Source organism: Nylanderia fulva, unplaced genomic scaffold (assembly GCF_048542155.1).
Source record: "Nylanderia fulva isolate GAGA-0341 unplaced genomic scaffold, ASM4854215v1 Scaffold26, whole genome shotgun sequence".
NCBI lineage: Eukaryota > Metazoa > Arthropoda > Insecta > Hymenoptera > Formicidae > Nylanderia > Nylanderia fulva.
This window is the reverse complement of record NW_028190325.1, coordinates 522,977-543,548: the sequence shown is the minus strand read 5'-3', so window position 1 is coordinate 543,548 and position 20,572 is coordinate 522,977. Positions and strand designations below refer to the sequence as shown.

Below are 20,572 nucleotides of genomic sequence, written 5' to 3'. Positions count from 1 at the left end.
AGAGTTATCTCATGCAACTGTGCATATTGCCAAATTTTATGTTAGCCTCATATCTATTCTGCATAATGAATATGTAATACCTCTATCTTAATATTCCCCTACATATGATATAATCCCCTAAAATAATTACAAAAATTAAACGAGAAGAATTTGAAAATTATCTATACGTACATATATAGACATTAATTAGAAACCTATTTAATTATACATAATTATATTATATATAAATTGTATATGAGCAACTATCAAAATCATGGACTTCATCCTCTAAAAGAAAATCCATAGCATAGATTATCCGTCTGGCCTAATTGGAAAGGCAAAGACAAATTATATATATATTATATAATTAATATAATATATTATATAATATATTATATATATATTATATATTCATATAATATATTATATGAACAACTATCAAAATGAATCGCACACTTTTCCTTTCGATACGCTAAGACGAATCGTTGACTTGATCCACTAGAAGAAAATCCATAGCATAGATTATCTGTCTGGCCTAATTGGAAAGGCAAAGACAAATTGGCTCGTGCAAGGCAGTCATCAGCGCCGAAAGGCTTGGCAATCTCTCTATCTCTCTTTCTCTCCCGGAGCTACGCAACGTGGCGACCGGTTGATGGAGGGGCACAGACACGGGGGCAGCTGTTTGCTCACCATGGAACGGATTGGGGGGTCGCGCTGGTATGTGTACCCACCAGTAATGCCACATCGGTGGCGCTCACAGCTCACGGGAGACTGACTGTTGTTCGTGGTGTTCGATCAAATGAAAATTGTATTCAAAGTGAATGTGAGAAAGAGGAATCATCCCACCGTGCGAGGATCCGTGACGCCGCCGTCACGCTGAGAAAAATCCTTTTCTCAGGCTGAAGACTTACTCCAGCAACGAACTCGGCGTATGTACAAGCAACGGTGAAAAAAGTGCGCGCGCATATGAGCGACGCGTTTCGAAGCTGCCCATCCGTTGGTAAATCTCCAAAAATCGATCCCGACCCTGCGCACGACGTTTCGTCACGTGTCGAACGTTTAACTCCAATTTGATCGTCTACGTATGTGTGTGTGTGTGTATAAAATTGAACGGCAATTCTCACCCTTGAATAGTGAAATAAAATTTCTTTTTTTCACGATAACAAATATAGGAAGAAATGCCGAGTGATTAATAGCGAAAAATTTAAGAATTACCAAGTGGCAATAACAATAGAGAAACTTGAGGAAAATATTTCTTCGACAGCGATGTATCGCAATAATTGGACGAGGATCTCAAGGAATCTCATAGGGCCAACAATATTCAAGAAGTGGTTCTATCTTCGTGTTCAAGTGTCGAGATGTGATTCACGACGTCGTGCTTAGAAACGGTCCAGCCGAATGGAATTTGCTCTGTGATAGTCAGGTAGTCAAATGCACAACAAGTTTTTTCTTCTCGAAAGGCATGACGAGAGGATCTTTCAATCTTGGACGGTTTGCCATCGATGGTATTGGAATGGCGAACGGTGAACGGACGCTCTATGCGTCCTTGCGAGGTTGGACGAGAGCAACCACACGAGCATTGCATAATCATCAATCGTTTCTCGATATACGTGCGATATATTGCGCGATTTTCATAGCGAATGTTGCTTAAAGCTTCACCCGAGCTAGTAAAATGAATTAAAATACGTGCTCGACTTTTCCATTTGACGTTTATATAGGGACTCTCTCGCATATAAAGGACTAAAAGAGTTGCTAGTGTATTATGTATCTTTCTAAAGAATTTTTTCCTACCACTCTTTCTGTGTAAGATACGTTCTTTTTGATCTTCATGGATTTAACTTGGATTTAATTTAACTGGGATTCAAGTAACAAAAAATGACACGGTTGAAAAGCGAAGACTTAACGTTTTAGGAATTGACGTCATCTGCTTCTCAGAATAAATATGTGGCATTAAATAATGCGTGACTTTTCACTGTAAAGGAAGTAGACGGTCGTTTATCAGAATGGGGGCCGATAACGAGGACAAAGCTCTGAAGGAGTAAACAGCCGGCTGTGACGTAGGAAAATACATTAGGAGTCGGTCACGAATCGTTGCGTTTGTAGAGAGAATCCGAAATTGATGTCTTCAATGAAAAGATCAATTTATCGTGATAAGAATCGTGCTTATGCAAAAGTAGTGAAGCAGAAGACGAGTGAAATTCGTAAAAAATAAGGAAGAAAAAAGATATTGTCAGAATAATTAATGCGCTGAAAGAGGAAATGTCCTCTTTCACGTTACGTATATTCTTCCTTCCTTCCTTTCTTTTTATCTCTTTTTTTTTAAATCTCGCTCGATTCAGATTTCGGAAGTTAATTAACGGAGTCAAAAAACGCGTTTCCGCACATCGGATCGAAACTCTAACAATTCACTTAGTTCTGGACTATAATTACCCTATTATCATCCTGTCGACCGATCGAGTAATTGCCTTGTTAAGATCAAATGAGCTCCAATCTGTATTACAAGCGACCACTTTTACCCCTTCCTATCGGTTTCGAGCACGCTTTCGCGAGAAACAGGCTGGCACGGTGCATGAAAGAATATTTTAGTAGATCATTAATCTCGGAATAATACGCGGATAAATTTTCAAAATAAGCCAAGTTCGATGCAACGTAAAGTGCGAGATTTTTCTGGAAATTTTGACAGGATAAAATATTTAAATTATTATGCTTTTCGATATAAAGATTTCTTCGAATCTCCGATTTAGGTATCAAGAGCATTCTTCTTGCGATACAAATGTCGGTACTCAAACACATCGATATTCCACCTTCGCCAAACATATACTCGAGACGCAAAAAGTTGATAGAAAATAAAAACTTGTTTAACTTTTGATATATGCACAGTTGAATTTGTGTTAAATTTAGCAGATGTCGCAAACGGTCCACAGAAATGTTTGTATTAATTTAACATAATATGGATGAATTAAATAGAGACATAAATATTGTGTTAATATTTTAACACAAAATAAATGCCAAACTTCAAGTAATTTAAAATAAATTTTGTGGGAAATTAACATAGTTTTAATGTAAAATTTAACTAAAAATATGTCAATTTTAGGTTTCATTGTCTCTATTTATATTATAAAATAAAAAATCAACATTTTTTCTGTAAATTTTAACAGATAAACTTGTCACTAATAAAACAGAACATATTTATTGTATAAAATTACAAATGATGCACACTGTATTATTTATACATATTTTTTTAGTTGTTTAAATAATTTAACATTTAAGTTCAATTAACACAACAGCAATATGTTAAATTAACATAACGTATGAATGTGTAAAATATTTAACACAAAAATTGTAACGGGGACCGTTTTAAGAAGAAAACAAGTTTTCATATTGTGTGTATGTCGTTTAAACACGGAAAAAAAGAATTAGCTACCACAGCTAAATTTTAGTTGTCCATATATTACAATTATTCAATTTAAATTATCATACCTAAATTTTAGTTATGGTAACTAATATTTTTTAGCTATAATTTAACGGAGAATATAGCTAAAAAATATTAGCTGTTATAGCTAAAATTTAGGCATGAAAACTCAATTTCATGTGTAATATATAATATATGGACAGCTAAAATTGAGCTATAATAGCTAATTTTTTCTGTGAAAAAAATCTCCTAACTCGTATGGTTGATGTTCGATGCTAGTTAAGCAATGTACAGGCGATCCTGTCATTGATCTTGGAGTATACTTTACTATCATCAAGATCTTAACGACTAACGGACGACAGCAATAAATTTGATTGGCCTGGTAAATTGTCGGTTGCTCCGAGGAGGAAGAGACGATGTTCGGTCCATTTCTTCATAATGGCCAATTGTCGCGCGACAGAATCGTCCGAATGAGTGCGTGTCCTAAGTAAACAATAAAATCGTTTCGGAGACAGCGGTCGTGTCGTTGCATCGCAACTTTCGTATTAATATCTTCTCTTCCGCTCTACCATTATTTTTCATGTGTAAATATTTAGCCGTTACGAAATATAAACAATTCGATAAGATATTTCAGCCGGAACAAAAAATCGTAAATTATTTCATGATTAAAGTAATCGTATTAAAAAAAAATGAATATTTAAAAATGTATAAACTGTTTTTGAAATAGATTCTCGTCATGCCCTACGAGAAAAAGAGAGAGAAATATGCCACTATGTTAAGAATACCAAGAAGGAGCCAAGAATGACCGTCTTGATCTTTTCCAGCTTGACTCAACCAAAGAATTGCTTTAAGGATCTACGAAGAGCCGAAACTTCAAAGCTTTACCAAAGAGAAGCCAACGATATCTTACCGTTGCAATAATAATACATTGCTATCATTCATAATTTACGAAACAAGCAATACGTCGAAAGAAACAATCTTGTTACGTCGAAAATATTCATTGGGACACTCGAAGAGTAATAAAATATTTCGAAAGGAGACACTAAGATATATCTGAGAGAAATCAAGACCGATCTTCCAAATGAAATTTCGCAAATCCTCCTTATCCAGCCCGAAGATGGAATTACTCTCGAGACGTTCCTCGGGCGATAGGATATCGACCTTGAAGAGGTCGAGATCCTTTCGGGCATCTGTGAAACTGATGTCGAAGATACGCAATCACGCCAACGCGCGATTGACCGCAGGTTTCGACCTATCGTCCATCTCGAAAGATCCGAAGAAGGAACGCAACCTCTTCGTCATCGAGGAATCTCGGAACTCTGAAAAATCCGCGAACCTACGGAAAGAGGATACGAGTTCTCACATCAAAGCCGCCGAGACATTCCCGAATCCTCGAGAAATGTCGGAAAACGACACCGGCTCGCAAGAGATCGCGAAGGATCTGAAGAACAAATTGTCTTTGACCGACAAGATAATGGGTAAGGATCGCAAGGACACAGAAAGACCCTCGACAAAGGATGAAAAATCACCGAAGGTGATTCGCATTTTTCGCAGGAAACGCAGCGTGGAAAGCACTCAGGAAGACACTCGAGGGAAAAACTGTAACGACAAACACGTGTCTTCCGAGACGGATCTATGTCAGCCGGGCAAAAATGTATTCTATGAAAATCCTACGTTTGTATTAGACAATTCGTTGGATTCCTCCGTCTCGAGCTTTCTCTACGAGGTAGAGGAAAAGGAGGAAGAAAATGAGAAGGAAAAGGAGAAAGAGCAACAACAAGATTGCGAAAGTGAGCGAGCCGTGTCCTGCGAACGTGACGTTTTAACCGTCGTCGTGGATTCCCACAAAGCCGCGATTAACCGGCCGAGCTATCAGAAAATTAATTACGAGCGAAACAGACACAGCGACGAAGAGTTGCAGAACGCATTTCTTTCCAGACCGTGCGAGATCGATCCTTTGAGATGTTTTTGCGAAGGGAGAAGCAAAGAAGCAAACACGATAAACGAGAACCGAAGAACTACTGAATCTTTCAGCGGATTCGATCGATCGAGGATTACATTTTATTGTAAAGCGCACGAAACGGCAAGAAAAAACCCATCAAACTGCTTACAGGATCAGAAATTTCTTGACAATGTCAAGACCTGTCCCTCGAAATCTTGTAGGATCAGGACGGTCGATAACTTTACCAACTTTTGGACGGGCAAACGTGGTAATAGTTTTCGAAGTAAAATGGCAGCTGATAGGAAAAAGGATGCGAAAGAAGCGAAGGATTACGAGCGGGTCGGTAGGCAGCAAGTTCTCGTGTCGACATCATCCGGATCAAGTACGCTAGATCATTAAGTTTTCTAATTAATCAATGGCGCGCCGGACGCAATTAGGCAGTTCATAGGAAGTTGGCTCGAATTTCCGCGGCGAATTATTGATTTAACTCTATCCTTTTATGGAAACATTGTGAGAAAAAAAGAAAGAATCTAGATTGATAAGACAGCGCTTTTACTGACGTATTTTAACATTAAATAAATTAATAACTGGAAAGTTGCAAAAAGAAAGCATGTTTATCGCGAAATCAGACGATAAACAAGCATTAAGAACATCACTGACACGTGGGAAAATTTCTAGTTGTGAAAGTAGCTCAAATAAAACGTACAAACCAATCGCAATAATATTCTGCGCATGATATTTCAAGAAAGAAATAACTCGCAATCTCATTTTTCAAATTGCATTTTTTTGTCAAATGTAATAAAAACCTTCTATTTTATATCTATTTACAGAGCTGTATATCAAACATAAATAATCAAAGTTAATTATTACCTATTTTCAGCGCTATAAAATATACTCTCTTTTAACAAAAGTCGCGAAAGATAGAGAATAAATCTGACACATTAACATTTCTCGCGATTTTTTATATTCCCTCTCAATTCTCTGAAATTTTATTCATCTTATATTTTTATACGTTCATTTATCTACATTCGCAATATTATTTTTGATTTAATTAATTTGTCGTTTATTTAATTCATATTATTTTTGCATTCGCATAGAGTTACACTCGTTGCAAGGGATGGAGTTCCTGGAGGGTTTCGGCAAGAAGAAACAACAGCCCCACCAACAATTGAATAATCTGTCATCGATACACATCAATCCTCTCTCGGCTCAATCCCTCAACATACACTTGCATGGTATTTTGTTTTCTCATTTGTCAATTGTTTTATTTTTCATTTTCCATTTACTCAAATGCCTCTTCATTCTCGCCAAAAACACTTGTTTTGTCATATCAAATTTATACGTGCAACAAAGAATTAAAATCGTTATCGCTTTCTTATTTTCAGCTCTATTTGCGGCTGTGGAACATGGCCACTTGGATAAAGCGAGGAGTATTTTGGAATCTACTGATGTGGATGTAAATAGGTAAGTGTTATCAGTAATTTTTATTCAAAATAATTGTTATTTCTCTTTAAAAAGTGAAAGAAAGAAAAGCTGATCATTATTGCCGCAAGCTACACGATTTTATCTGACATTTATAAAAATACATATTTAATTGTACGTTATTAAATAATCCAGATATATAAATTAAAGTCGTGAAAATAATAAAAAAAAATTCTTTATTTAAAATAATTAATTAAATGCTTCTTTATATTTCGTGTGAAAGTTTAAAGACTCGTAAGGTATCTCGCGGTAGTCCAAAAGAATTCAACCGATCTTGTTTGTTCTCGAAAAAGCACACGCGCGACTTAGAAGCCATTCACTTCGAGAGCACGTTTCTTCGAGGAGTTTTAATCGAATATATACAGGCTAAAAGTTTCAAAGCGCACAAAACGGTCAATCGCGCCATTAGAAATTGTTCAACTAGAACAGAACTAACATTTTGATTCGACTCGACGTGAATCTTAGTTGATTCCAAAAGATCTGGGTCATCTTGCATGTGAATTGTAAACGACGATGTAAAAAAATATAATTATCGCGTTTATGTCATTCCTTCGTGCATATTTAGTAATCAGTATGTTCAAAGGAAATTCAACGAGGAAGAGAAAATCATTATAGGATCTTATGATGAATAAAACAACAATTTCCTTTTGCTTTTTAATTATTTCTCACAACGCGCATAATTATTTTTCTGTCGTTTCTGAAAGCCGCGAGGCAGCTTTTATATTAGGCTAATTCGGTTTTCAAACTGAAGCACGTTAATTGCATCGCGTTATTCTTCGTGAGTGAAAATGTGACGCAAATTAGCAAGAATATCTTTAAATTGAATACACGACGCGTGCTTCCCGTTGCGCTTCAATGCTTTTAAAAGTTTTTCAGAACTGTGCGTAATAATGCGGAAAATTGTCGTTCACTTCCATTTCCCGCGAATTGTCAGTGATTTATGTCGCTTTTACGGTATATAATATTTTATATATTAAATATACATTTATATTATATATACATAGCGTATAAGTTTCTGATGCCTTTCACGATAAATGAATTATTAAAGCACTGACTAATATTCCGCTGCCAACTCTAATGACTGTTTTTAACACGTAATCATAGGGAAATTCCTACAAAATTAAAATAATCAATGCATAACAAAAACGTTATACAAGTTACTCAATACGCGTGGTAACTATAATACAACTACAGACTGTAAATTTTCGTTAAAAACACGAGTAAGTAATTTATTACGGAAAATTCATTTTATCATTCTATTTTATATCGTTAACACATTTATTTGATGTTCCCTTTTACGCATCCAAGTGATTCGAAGTAGACGAGAGAGTAATTAAATGTTTTAGAGTGAAATCTCATTAATCCTACGATTTTCCTCTTGGCCAAAGCGAATATTTTCCATTTGAATGGAGGGAACGAGATAGCGAGGTAAATCGCTAAATAAAATATATAGGGTGAAAAGGCAGGATGCCATGACATCGATTTATAATTCAGGAAGAGAGGAAGCTCACGCTTTCACGTGTGTTTTATTCTTTATCGACCTCTCCTAGCGCCTCATAAACGTTACCAAAAGTTTCATAAAGCTTTTATTCTACGGAAATCTCTCCTTAATCTGATATAGAGTAGAAATCACACCACACTACTTTTCAATTTTATTTTTGAGATCGGGTTTTCCGTAAATAGAGCGTGAAGCAAAGTTGAAATAGAGTTACACGTTTAATATTATATATAAGTATAATACAATACACGCGCTTTAGATAAAATGTTTAAGATAAGTTACTTAAGATATAAAAAAAATGTAAAAAAAGATACAGTATAAACTTGAAATTCTCTCGCCATAAATCTTTTAATGAAGTTTGTTCTAAGAAATTTAAAGACGAGTCTTCACAGAAAAAATTAGCTACCACAGCTAAATTTTAGCTGTCCATATATTACACATGAAATTTAGTTATCGTATCTAAATTTTAACTATGACAGCTAATATTTTAATTATGGCTAAAAATATTAATTACCATAAATAAAATTTAGGCATAATAACTAAATTATAATATATGGACAGAAATTGAGCTATGGTAGCTGATTCTTTTTTTCCGTATTGCTATTATTTTTTAGCACGTATTTACAATTTCATCATTTGCAGCGTTAATAGCGACGGCTTGTCACCGCTGGATGTTGCAGTACTTAGCAACAATCGACCGCTGGCAAAAATGCTGGTTGCATTCGGCGCGCAGGAAGGAAATCAATGTAAGTCCGATCGAATCCAATTACAAACACGCCGCGTAACGCGAACTTCGTCACGAACGACGCTCGTGACGAAATCCCGTTGATCCGAAAAATCGCTTTTCCGCTTTCCCGCGAAATGGTTTGTGCCTTTACCATGCGGGAAAAAAAGGATCCAAAGAAAATCATCGGGCCGAGGGAGAGATTCCAATTACGATTCCCTAGTCTCTAATAAAAATGCCGTCGAGCTTTATTACGTCGCGATGAATAAAAATAAAGAACAAGATGTGTAAAAAAAAAGACAAAAACTGAATGCAGCACTTTTTCCATTACGTTTTTTTAATAACGTTTCTCTTTGTCCGATACATATCGGAGCCCAGCGTAATTACGATAAAACGTCGACGTTTTAAAATTATAAAATCTGTGGCATCTAAACATCTTTCGACGCTCTTTGTGTGCTTCATTAAATCAGATGTACAAACTGTAAATGCGAAGATTACAGTCTATAAATAAAAAAAATATACGCTTTTATCGGATATTCCGCGCTTTCTCAAAAAAACCGCACGATAAATCCCAAACCTCTTTCATTAGTTTCTATATCAATTGCTACGATGAAATTCTTGTGATGTTTTCAAATAATTAAGTCCGCAGACCTCGTTAGAATTAAATATTCGAAAATACATATATCCTAAAAATAATCTATCGCATCGTGAGCATTACTCAGTTTTCGTTTATTTTTTTTAAGAAAAGGGATAAAAAAGGTTGAACAAAAATCTTTATAAATAAGACTATCTCAAATGAAACAGGAAATCTCACGTTATTAAATCAGCAACTTGATCTTGATTTGAGTCTTCGCGAAAGTTCCGTGCGTCTTAATTTGTCCCGTTACGCTCGTTAGCGTTTCAGCGCGATGACGCATCATTAGCAAACCGAGTCCTCCCTTCGGAAATGAAATATGAAGTGGAAAGAAGAATACTTCTTCCAAACTAATTTCAAAGATAATTTCTGCGATGACCTCTAGCAAATCGGAAGAAGTTAAGATATTCAACTCGGTCAACGCTTAATGCGCACGAATACAAGGACTTGATGAATACATTACTCTAAAAGTAAAGTGATGCAATTTCTGCGCGTCTCTCTTTGATGAATTTCTGCACTATCTGCTTTATGCCGAAAAGTAATTACAGTCGTAACTAGACTCCCAATTAATCGCGACAAAATCGTACAATCGTGCAAAGAGATCGCGCACAAGATATACTACAGCGATCGATTGATGTGACGGCAAATATTTTAATTAACGTAATAATTGTGTGCAGATATACGCCGACGATAATAAACTCGACTTTAGCAACTTTAACTAGCGATAATATCGTTCACGAAAACGTGACAAACTCGATTCAAATATCTCTATAAAATCAGGATTCAAGATTCATTAGGAAGATAGAGATTCAAGATTTATCAGGAAGATTGAGATTTTTGCTCTAAAAAATACTGATAATTCATTAATTTTGAAATATATGTAAATTTGATCGACCGACTATTTATTGTTACAGTGTAATATTTTTTATCAATATATTTTTATACACAAAGAGAATTTTCTCTTAGAATTTACCGTGAAAATCATGGTACAATATAATATTGGAAGAGTTTTATAAGAGTTTTTCTGATATATTTACCATGAGAAAAAATATTAATGGCTATCATAATAAGATATAAAAAATGTTTAATTAATTTTATTATGTACATTAATATTTTTGTAATAAATATTAATCAGAAAAACTCATAAAATTCTTCTAATATCATATTGTAACCATGATTTTCACGATAAATTCTAAGAGAATTCTCTTAGAAAATATGTATATATACATATATTGTATTTTTTATATTAATATGTTTTTATACACGAAGAGAATTTGTACATATATATTATATCGTTTAATTATTATAAAAATACATACTATGTTGTTCCACAATTACTATGATTTTCAAGGTGCTAAGAGAAAATTCTCTCTGTGTATACATTTTATCTTTTTATTGATACAGTCAAGTCCCCGGAATCTCTGGGAACTCACTTGGCGTCATTGCTCTCGGAAGCGGAACACAGAGTTCAAGAACTCGGTGGCAGTACTTCCGGCAGCAGTGCAACCACTTTGCTGGAACCACCTAGCATCCATAGGGCCAGTTTCTCCACGCAACATAACAACCTCACGGGATGCAGCGGTAGCACGGAAGATAAACAACTTGCCCTATGGGAAAGAAGAGCCAGAGCCCTCAGAAAAATGTTGCTGGGCTTCGATCAAGCGCGTAAGTTTAATATATTTCATTTAAATCCGTAGAAAATATTGCCTCTGCAAATGAAACATTTGTAAGAAATATCTTTGCTCCAGCTATTTATTTAATACGATATAATGTTGTGTGATTTCGATATTTTAGGACCACCTGACATGCCATTCTTAGTCGCTGTCGATGTTACTGGAACGACGTCGGTAGCAATTAGATTTCAAGAACCAGACTCGCACGATTCTCCGATCTGCACCAAGTTTAAGGTTCAATGGAGTTTGCACGATGACTTTTCCGTGATTTGCGGCGAGAGAGAGGTTTTGGACATGAAGCAAAGAGAATGTCGTATCGAGGATCTAACTCAAGGTCAAAAATATTATTTCCGCGCTGCCGCGGGAAATTTAAAGGGCTACAGCAGATTTAGGAATTCGACACCTGCGCATGTCACCCCTAGCAGTAAGTATCGTAAAACTATTTATTATTACAGACATTGTATAAATATAATAACAGGGTGTCCAGCAGACTCAATGAAAAAAATTCCCTGACTTTTTCAGATTTTCCAAGACCAGAAATTCATTTTTTCCCTGATTTTTTAGTACTATTATTTCCAAATATATAATTTGCATATATCTATATGATAAATCAATTAAATGTTAAATCATGAAATTCTTGAGATATTGCATATATCTATATGATAAATCAATTAAATGTTAAATCATAAAATCCTTGAGATATTTTTGTCAACAATAAAAAGGTTTGGAAGTTGAAACAAAAATTTAAATCAATTATACAATCTGCATTATGTACGATAATTTTTTAGTTTTGTCTCTATCAAACACATTGAAATAAAATAACACGACGATAAAAATATAAATTAACGAACACACTGTAGATAAATCGATTTTTAACAAAACAAAAAATTAGCTTGCTGGGAGTCAAGAAAAAGTTTATATTTATTTAATAAAAAATTTCCAATTATTGAGACAAATGTATAATAATGTGAAAAAATCCAGATAAATAGTAAAATTCTCTGACTTTTCCCTCATAATTCCAGATTTATAAAATTCCGTGACTGCTAGACACCCTGAATTTGATCATGATTTCTTAAAAAACAAATAAATTCGAACACTTAATTTTACAAATAATTGTGACGACTCTTAAAGGTTGGAGGGATATAGATGGCAGAGTACCGAGGTTCGCGGGACGATTAGAGCAATTAAATACATTGTTCACCGATATAAGACGACCGGAATATACGCAAGAGACGCCGGCGGTTCAGAGGCGAAATCACAAAAAGAAAACGGCGATAAAACAACTCTTCACGGCGACAAGTAAATTTCAGAAGAACCTCAGGCGAGGAGTATTTCTCGCGTGTCTACTCTATCACGAAGACAAAGTCCTCGTTACGAACGAGGACTTCTTACCCGTAATCGAGATCGACGAGACCTATCCTAGTTGCATTTACAATGATTTTCACTGGCTCATGAAAGTCGCCTGTACCTGGGACGACGTTAAATCCCTCCGACAAGATATGGAAAAGAGTCATAGTAGTTCGACGAACCACTTTAGGATAAAATCACTTCAAGCTGCTGCTCAGATGCAGGTAGATTATTAATATTATTAAAATGCATTAATTATTCGATCATAAAATATAGAAGTTTAGAATCAATATTGAAATAGAAAAGCTCTGGATATTAAATATTACAAGTGGTAGCGAGTAAGCTCAAACCATCTTTAATAAATAATAATTGAATTAATCGCATAATGAATTAAATTATACTATTTACTGAAGATGATTTAAAGTTAAGATAAAAAACAAAATGAATTATATTTTAACAAGAAAACAAAATTTGCGTCCTTGTCGTGCTAAACTCTTAATTAGCTCTTTTACTTATAACATTTTATAATATGCGATATATGTTGTAGGCTGCATTATGCATACAAGATCTCGGGCAGTTATATCACAAACCTATCAGAGATATTCAAGGCACTTTGGTATTTTCGACGGTGAATTACATAAAATCACCAAAATTGGTCTCCGTGCTAAATAGCAGATGGTTGCCGCTCAGCAAAGTCATAAAGAAAGTCATAACGCACGAAGATAGTAACGTCGCCGATATCTTAATGGCCAGTATACAAGAGCAAATGACATATCATCAAGTCAGCAGTATAAAATTGTCCAAAGGTTTATACCTCGGTTATCTGAAAATGCAGAGCAGCGTGGACCTCATACAGGTCGTTGTCCCGACAAAATTCCCAAATGTGTTGCCGCACTGCAAGATTCGCGATAATCCGCACGTATCCGCGTAAGTACACCCTCGCGTATAAACGAAAAATATTACTATTACAATTCCGATTCGCAATTCTTGTATTTTCCTATCTTCCTTAAGGGACGAGTGGGACTATCTGAAGAGAGTAACGCACATCTGCACGTCCGAGTCTTCCGTAAAGGAGTCCGAGGAGAAGGAGAACGTGACGAACGAGGCTCAGGGCACGGAACAGCAGAAGCTGTTCGTCGATCTGGTCGCCGCGACGGTACGACGACTGTTCAATTACATGGAGATCGGTCCGGAGGATCTGCTGGTGCACCGACTCTACGACGCCGAAGTAATCGATCTCACACCTGACGTATCATTTCTCATCACGGTTCCGCCGGCTGAAACCGCTTGCTGTGTGCCTGGGACCCGAGAGATCCTCCTACAACGCGGCGATCTCCTGTCGTTGCCCATTCAGGTCTTCGAGATGGTGCACCTGAACACGTATCAGAAAGACGTGATCAACCGTTACTCGAGGCTTAGCTGCATCTTGGAACTTGACACCGCACAGGCCCAGCATAATCACAGAGAGGCCTTCAGCTCGTTAGAGTTAAGCGTCGCGAAAGACAAACTCGCGAGGCTGCAAGATCTCCAGTCGCAAATGAATACGGTATGGAAAGGCGCCAGATGGCTGATCGACGTTATAACTTTCGCGAGAGATCGCGGTTCTTCTCAACAAAACGTAATTATCAATATTTCTCGTAACATATTTACATATTTCCTAAATTTCTTTAATTATCCGTCATCATTAATATTGCTTTACATTTTTCCCCGCAGATCGCATCACAAACAATTGGTATATCTATGAAACATCTGCTCAGCCTGGACAGAAATAAGAACAACACTAGCAACAACAACAGTTTAAAACGAAGCCTACTGCAATTGCCGCCTAGAGATCCTAAGCTCGTTAAATCGAGCCCCGGACGAGGAAGCTGGCCGGGACCGAATCTCTCCAATTCGTCTTCAAATCTTCTCACGACGGAATTCAGCAAGAGCGAGCAACAGCTGCCCAGCGGACAGTACATACGTAAGGGTAGCAACACTTCAAACGCGTCGACGACCTCGGAGCCGCAGAAATCGTCGTGCGCGCCTATGAGCAGCAACAGCAACCTGAGTAATCTGACCGCGAGCAGCGCGAATCATCATCTGATGCCGCTGCCGAATACGCGATTACCGCCCTCCAAATCCGAGGACACCCTCATTCTGGCCCAGTACAAGCACAGCCCGCGAAATCGCTCCGCCACGATAACCTCCGCGTCAGCCAGCACTAGTCCGCTGATGAGCATCAAACCTATCATTTATGGGGGCTCAATGTTGAGCGTCTCTACGGCAATGACGAACACCACGAGTCTACTCAGCGTCTCTGTGAGCAACACCAATTCCGACAGTCTACATTCGTTGAGCAGCGAGGACAACTCTGCGACGAATTTGAGCGTATGCTTGAAACCTGGGCTGCCGGTCAAAGTTAAAACGTCTAAACCGACCGCGAGTGTCGCGGCGATGGCCGCCGTTCCGCAGGATAATCTAGACGAGGAGAAAGACGAGGCGACGATGATGCCGGCACCTCTGCCAGGCATTCTTCAAGTAAGTTCTTTTTTATTTTTTTTTTTTCTTATATATCTTATGCTGCAGATCAAAGATTCGTATGAATGTATTTAGCATATACGGTAGATGCGACCTTTAATTTTCAGCAACATTTATATTTCTCTGCAGACTTCGTGCGATATGCAATTTTTAAATGATATTTCTCCTTCCTCTAGGGAACACAAGTCTAACCCGATTATAATTAAAAACAGCTCTTGGTCCTCTAGTGCAAACCGATGTAGCGGACATATTGAGTAAGACGAAAATTTCAACGCTTGCTCTGTTCGGTTATGCTTAAATATTATGCTTAGTGTGCCAAAATCAGTACGGCATGAAGGACTTATTATACTTGTTGTTTTTATACTTTTTGATAGCTACTTTAAAGATCAATTATGTCTGTATGTAGTGTGTTGTAACGGTATAACGCGTAAAAGAATTTTGCATAAAAATACGACTCGTATATTAAGAATATACATAATTTTCTATGTCATATCGTGTTGTATATAATTATTGTTACAGCTTGAATTATATATACAGCATTTTTTTAAATATGCATCTAAACACAAGGTGTGTCCAAGATTAAAAAATTGAATGAGTAAAAAAATACCAACTTTATGAAAAAGATATTTAACAAATTTTGAATATTTATCAAAATTTGAATACTTTTTCATAGCGTTTGTATATATTTTTCACTCATTTAGTATCGAAATCTTTCAGACACACTATTATCATATATTATATACATATATTGATATAATATTTAGATAAGATTTTAGTCAAAGTGTTTTACTGTTTACATAATCTAAATTACGAATGCATTTACAGATTCTATCTACTTTTTATTCGGGATTGTTGCATCTGTCAATTAATTCTTTTTCTCTATCATGTCAACTTAGATATCATTGAAAAAAAAATACAAAAGAAATTGCATCTTGTATTGTTACATTACAGGTTTACGCGGCCTACGAGACTGGTTTAGCAGCTGGTACCAGTTTAAAACTACACGTAACACCAAGGACCACGGCACGAGAAGTTGTGGAACTTGTTGTTAAACAATTGAACATGGCGGTGGTTCTAAAAGGTCAAAGTGGACCTACTTATACGATTGACGAGCTACCAAATTTTTGCTTAGTTGCCGTAATCGGTGCACGGGAGCGATGCTTACGAGACGATTTCAAGCCACTTCAGTTGCAAAACCCATGGAAGAAAGGACGACTATACGTTAGACAAAAACAGGACGTTCTCGCTGCTCTTGAGCACAGTAGTAAGCATACCGCGTACTTATAGCACAAATAAAGCGTTATCTATAAGTGAGAAGAGAGAGAAAAGGGAGTAATGATCTATATTATACCTATTATTGTAAATTAAATTTCGATACATTCAACACGCGTGCATAAACTCGTGTATTACGTTCCTCGATAATGATTATAAACGGAATATTTCACATAAAGCAACTTACGTCGTACATCTTCAACGGCACTACTGATAAGAAAAAAATATTTCAATAACTAACGGCTATTAAAAAAAAAGTATTTAATCACATAATGTTCCCCATAAGCCGCGAGAAATATTTTCTTTCAATTTTTCTTCCAATTTATGAATGATTTATTTACACTCTAATACGTATAACTGAATTATTTTATGTGAAAAAAATCATATATTTACAAAATTATTTTATTCACATGAAATACAAAGAATTATTGAAGATATTTAAAAAAAGTGATATTAGCAGCGATAGATCTAACAAGCTTCTTAAAGATTGCTTCTTAAGATATATCTCGACTTTCTCTTTATTATTTTTAAGAAATATTTTTTTCGAAAAAATATTCTGATTTCTTTTGTCGATTATTTTTTGGTAAAAATAGATAATACTGTTAAAAATAGATTTGTTAAATAATTATTGGAACGTTAAAAACACAAAAAAATATAATTGAATATAACATGAAATGTAGCAACAAGTAATGTAGGAGTAACTTGAAAGGATCGTCACGAGTGTGATAAACATTTCTCTGATCAATGAAATAGGAGTCTATCCTATTTTAGGCGACGTGTATACATTCCGATTTTGGAATTCGTAAATTTTCAAACACGATCTGTAATATTCTTCGAATGTTAGCTAGTTTGTAAAGGAATGAATTATACTCGAGACATACTGTTATATTTTCTGTACCGATCTCAATGTTTTATTCGATATATACGGATATTGTCAAGAGTATACGCAGAGTATAAGCTGGTTGAGAGATCTCATTGTTCCTTATATCGTAGTTCGTTGTATCTAAGTACGATTCGTTGTTAAATATCGAAGAAGGGCCTTTTGGCGCAAAGAAAATGCAATAGGATTAAAAAGTATTTGGATACTTTGAATCAATAAGGATGACTAACTTTTTGAAGTCAGAAAGAGTGAAAGTTTTATATTTATACTATTAAAGTTATATATGAAATATGCCTCTAAAAAAATATATTTTAGGTTCTAATATATGACAAAGTGTTATTATGATATATTATATTTTCTTCTTATGATTAGATTCGGTGTGTTACCAGGCTCTAACAAAAAAAAATAAAATAAAATAAAATCAAAATTTAACATATATAAGATAGGCAATAAGAGCCAAATCGCGGATGACAGTGCGTTATTCTAAACGAAACTAAATTTTTTCGTTAGAATTAAATACCTGTGCACAAGGCACCAAATTTTTACTTGGACACGACTTCTGCGACTTTCGGATCTATATTTTTCTCTCGCACTTTATTTCTTTAGGGGGAATAGGGGATACATGGAATCAAAAATCTCTTGTAGAGATTATTCCAATTTTATATCTTGGCCGTGTCCAAGTAAAAATTTGGTGCCTTGTGCACAGGTATTTAATTCTAACGAAAAAATTTAGTTTCGTTTAGAATAACGCACTGTCATCCGCGATTTGGCTCTTATTGCCTATCGTATATATGTTAAATTTATATTTATATTACAGAGCCTAGTTAAACTCTTAAAATAAAATCATTTTAAGTGTGTTTTCGATGTATGGCATACAATTTGGCGTAATATTTTTTTACAATATTCAAGATAGCATAATATGAAAGTTCCTAAAGTCTGGTAACATCGTCTTAAGATGATTCTTACAATTAGAGAGAAACATATATATTTTAAAAAATCTGAAATTAATTTTTCAAGAGAAAACGCCGATATATTATGTTGAAAAAAATAATTGTAAAAGAAATATTATATATAAAAGAGAAAAAAAGAGATAAAAAAATTGGTGTAAGATTTTAGTTAAAAAATATTTCGAGAATCTAAAAAGTGGCAAGTAAAATATCAACCAGTTTTATAGTTAGTTATTAGTATAGTTAAGATGAAGAGGCTTATAGACTGTTGTATATAATAGAACAAAAAGTATTATTATTAATACTGCTATTATTTTATAGATAATAAAACATTTTTTTATATTTTTTTTATTTTAGTTTACAACTTTTGTTTTACTAAACACTATAGCATATATGTTTTTCATTTCGTTTTAGTTACATTCTGCATCTAATTGTAAATGTACATCTGTTTTAGCATAACAAAATCATATAAAGAAAATTTCAACCGACCTGGGCAGATCTATCAGATTTATCTTGAAGAGTTCATATAAGAAAAAAAACATTTAATCAAAAGAAGAAATTCTCTATTATATTTAATATTATATAAAAGATAAAATTTAGTAAAAAAAATCTTGAAAAATTATAACAGACACGTCGCCTGACATGTGTATACGTAAAAAAATAAATATCTAATTGAGAGAAACGGCAAAGTACGATAGTCCGACGTGTATATTAACTAATCGAATAATAACTACCATAGTGTAATTTGCGCTGAATATACATATATCCCTTCTTCCCCAAAATCGCACAATATTACTGCACAATATTATACTATATGCGACAAACTTCTTCAATGTCTCGTGACCGCATTACACATTTCGTATTAAATCAAACGAATAACAAGATTATTAGTGTCGTATATATATATATATATATATATATACATATATATATTCATATAGAGTTATTCGTATAGATTCTCTTTCTCTCTCTTTTTTAAAGAAGAAAGAGAGAGAGAGAAAGAGACAAAAAATATATTTAAAAATTAACTATTTGGATAGAGTGAAAAATTATCATAATTTGGAGATGCACAGCAGCGTGTCAAATGTAAATTCATATCTCTTATTTCGCTTGCGCCTGCATAATATCGATCTGTCAAGCGAAGAACTTTATTCCATGTCTGTACAGATGTCTATCGTGAAATCCGTCCTTCACGTCGCAGATTCGATATATGTATATATTTGGCTGTATATTCGAGAATTTGCTCGAATTATCATGCTTATTGAGCAGTAGTATCGTGCACCAAAGGGCCACTTGCATTTAATGAAGATGCATGGTGCACAATATTTTTTTATCGACAAAGTGACAAAGAATCGACAAATTGTTAGGGACAGAGTGTGTCGGAGCTGTTTACATGGGTAAGTCTGTGCATCGCTAAGATTGTTGAAAACTAATGTTATAAGCTGAGAAAAAAGAAAGGGATATCTCTTTCTCTGATGGCAGATATAATGATGGAATTAAGTGATCTTTGTATTCTAATCTATATTAAGCCGATTGATCCCTATAAAAAAGCCAGAACGTAATTCGAGCGGTACATCGATAAAACCATGTAACCAACTGTGTTTATTTTTCCCTACTAGTATGTATTTTTGCCTAGAAACACACGCTCATTTTTGTCCGGTCGAGAAAATAATAGAAATTTTATTAGCACTATGTGAGTGTCTATCAATGTTGAGTGTAAAATAACCGTTAGCATATAAGTATTACGATGAGATGAGAGAGTAAGAGATGCGCCGAGCCAATAAAGAAGCAAAGATGAATGAAATATTTGTAAATATTCCGAGAAAAAGAGAGTGACTGCGCAAAGGAAACAAATTATAGAGAGATTATTTTGGACGAGAGAGAATACACGAAAATCTCTCGATTCCACGCAGTTCACTCATCGCGATTTATGATAGTTGTGCCTACACGATGGCGATATGAATAATTAATTGAAATTCGAACGAAAACAATTCTCCCTCCCTCCCTCCTGTCCTATTTGCTTCCCCTCCAATCTTCGTCCCATCCACCTCTCTGGTACTCAGAAATAAAATTTTTGTACGCGATGTCACTTTAATGTGCAATTTGTGATGTACGCGTACGCGAGTAATTATGTACAGTAGCGAATTGATGTTTGTATAGAAAAAAATGGCTTTGTTTCTGTTGCGACTGGATTTTCCCCCCTTTTTTTGTAGGGGACAATGTACCACGACGAAAGCGCCCGAAATAAAGTATAACATTGTA

The 20,572-nt window shown here is 35.2% G+C and overlaps 1 protein-coding gene across 4 annotated transcripts; it reads left to right on the top strand.

Moving 5' to 3' along the window:
* The first annotated feature begins 399 nt into the window (after positions 1-399).
* Positions 400-20,572, top strand: wake (ankyrin repeat and fibronectin type III domain containing protein wide awake). Of its 4 annotated transcripts, none has more exons than XR_014924880.1 (13): positions 400-1,402; positions 4,216-5,715; positions 6,431-6,568; positions 6,719-6,797; positions 8,956-9,059; positions 11,076-11,336; positions 11,466-11,768; positions 12,476-12,915; positions 13,239-13,618; positions 13,703-14,309; positions 14,405-15,211; positions 15,388-15,465; positions 16,163-16,228. XR_014924880.1 is itself a non-coding variant. In XM_085483636.1 (13 exons), the coding sequence occupies exons 2-13, from the start codon at positions 4,473-4,475 to the stop codon at positions 18,767-18,769; spliced, it is 4,680 nt and encodes a 1,559-aa protein (XP_085339762.1). In that variant the 5' UTR covers positions 403-1,402; positions 4,216-4,472; the 3' UTR covers positions 18,770-20,572. The 4 variants fall into 4 exon arrangements, 3 of the variants coding, with proteins under 3 accessions (XP_085339762.1, XP_085339760.1, XP_085339761.1); XM_085483636.1 differs by lacking the exon at positions 15,388-15,465 and adding an exon at positions 18,765-20,572 and having other exon boundaries at positions 403-1,402; positions 16,163-16,475; XM_085483634.1 differs by lacking the exon at positions 15,388-15,465 and having other exon boundaries at positions 404-1,402; positions 16,163-20,572.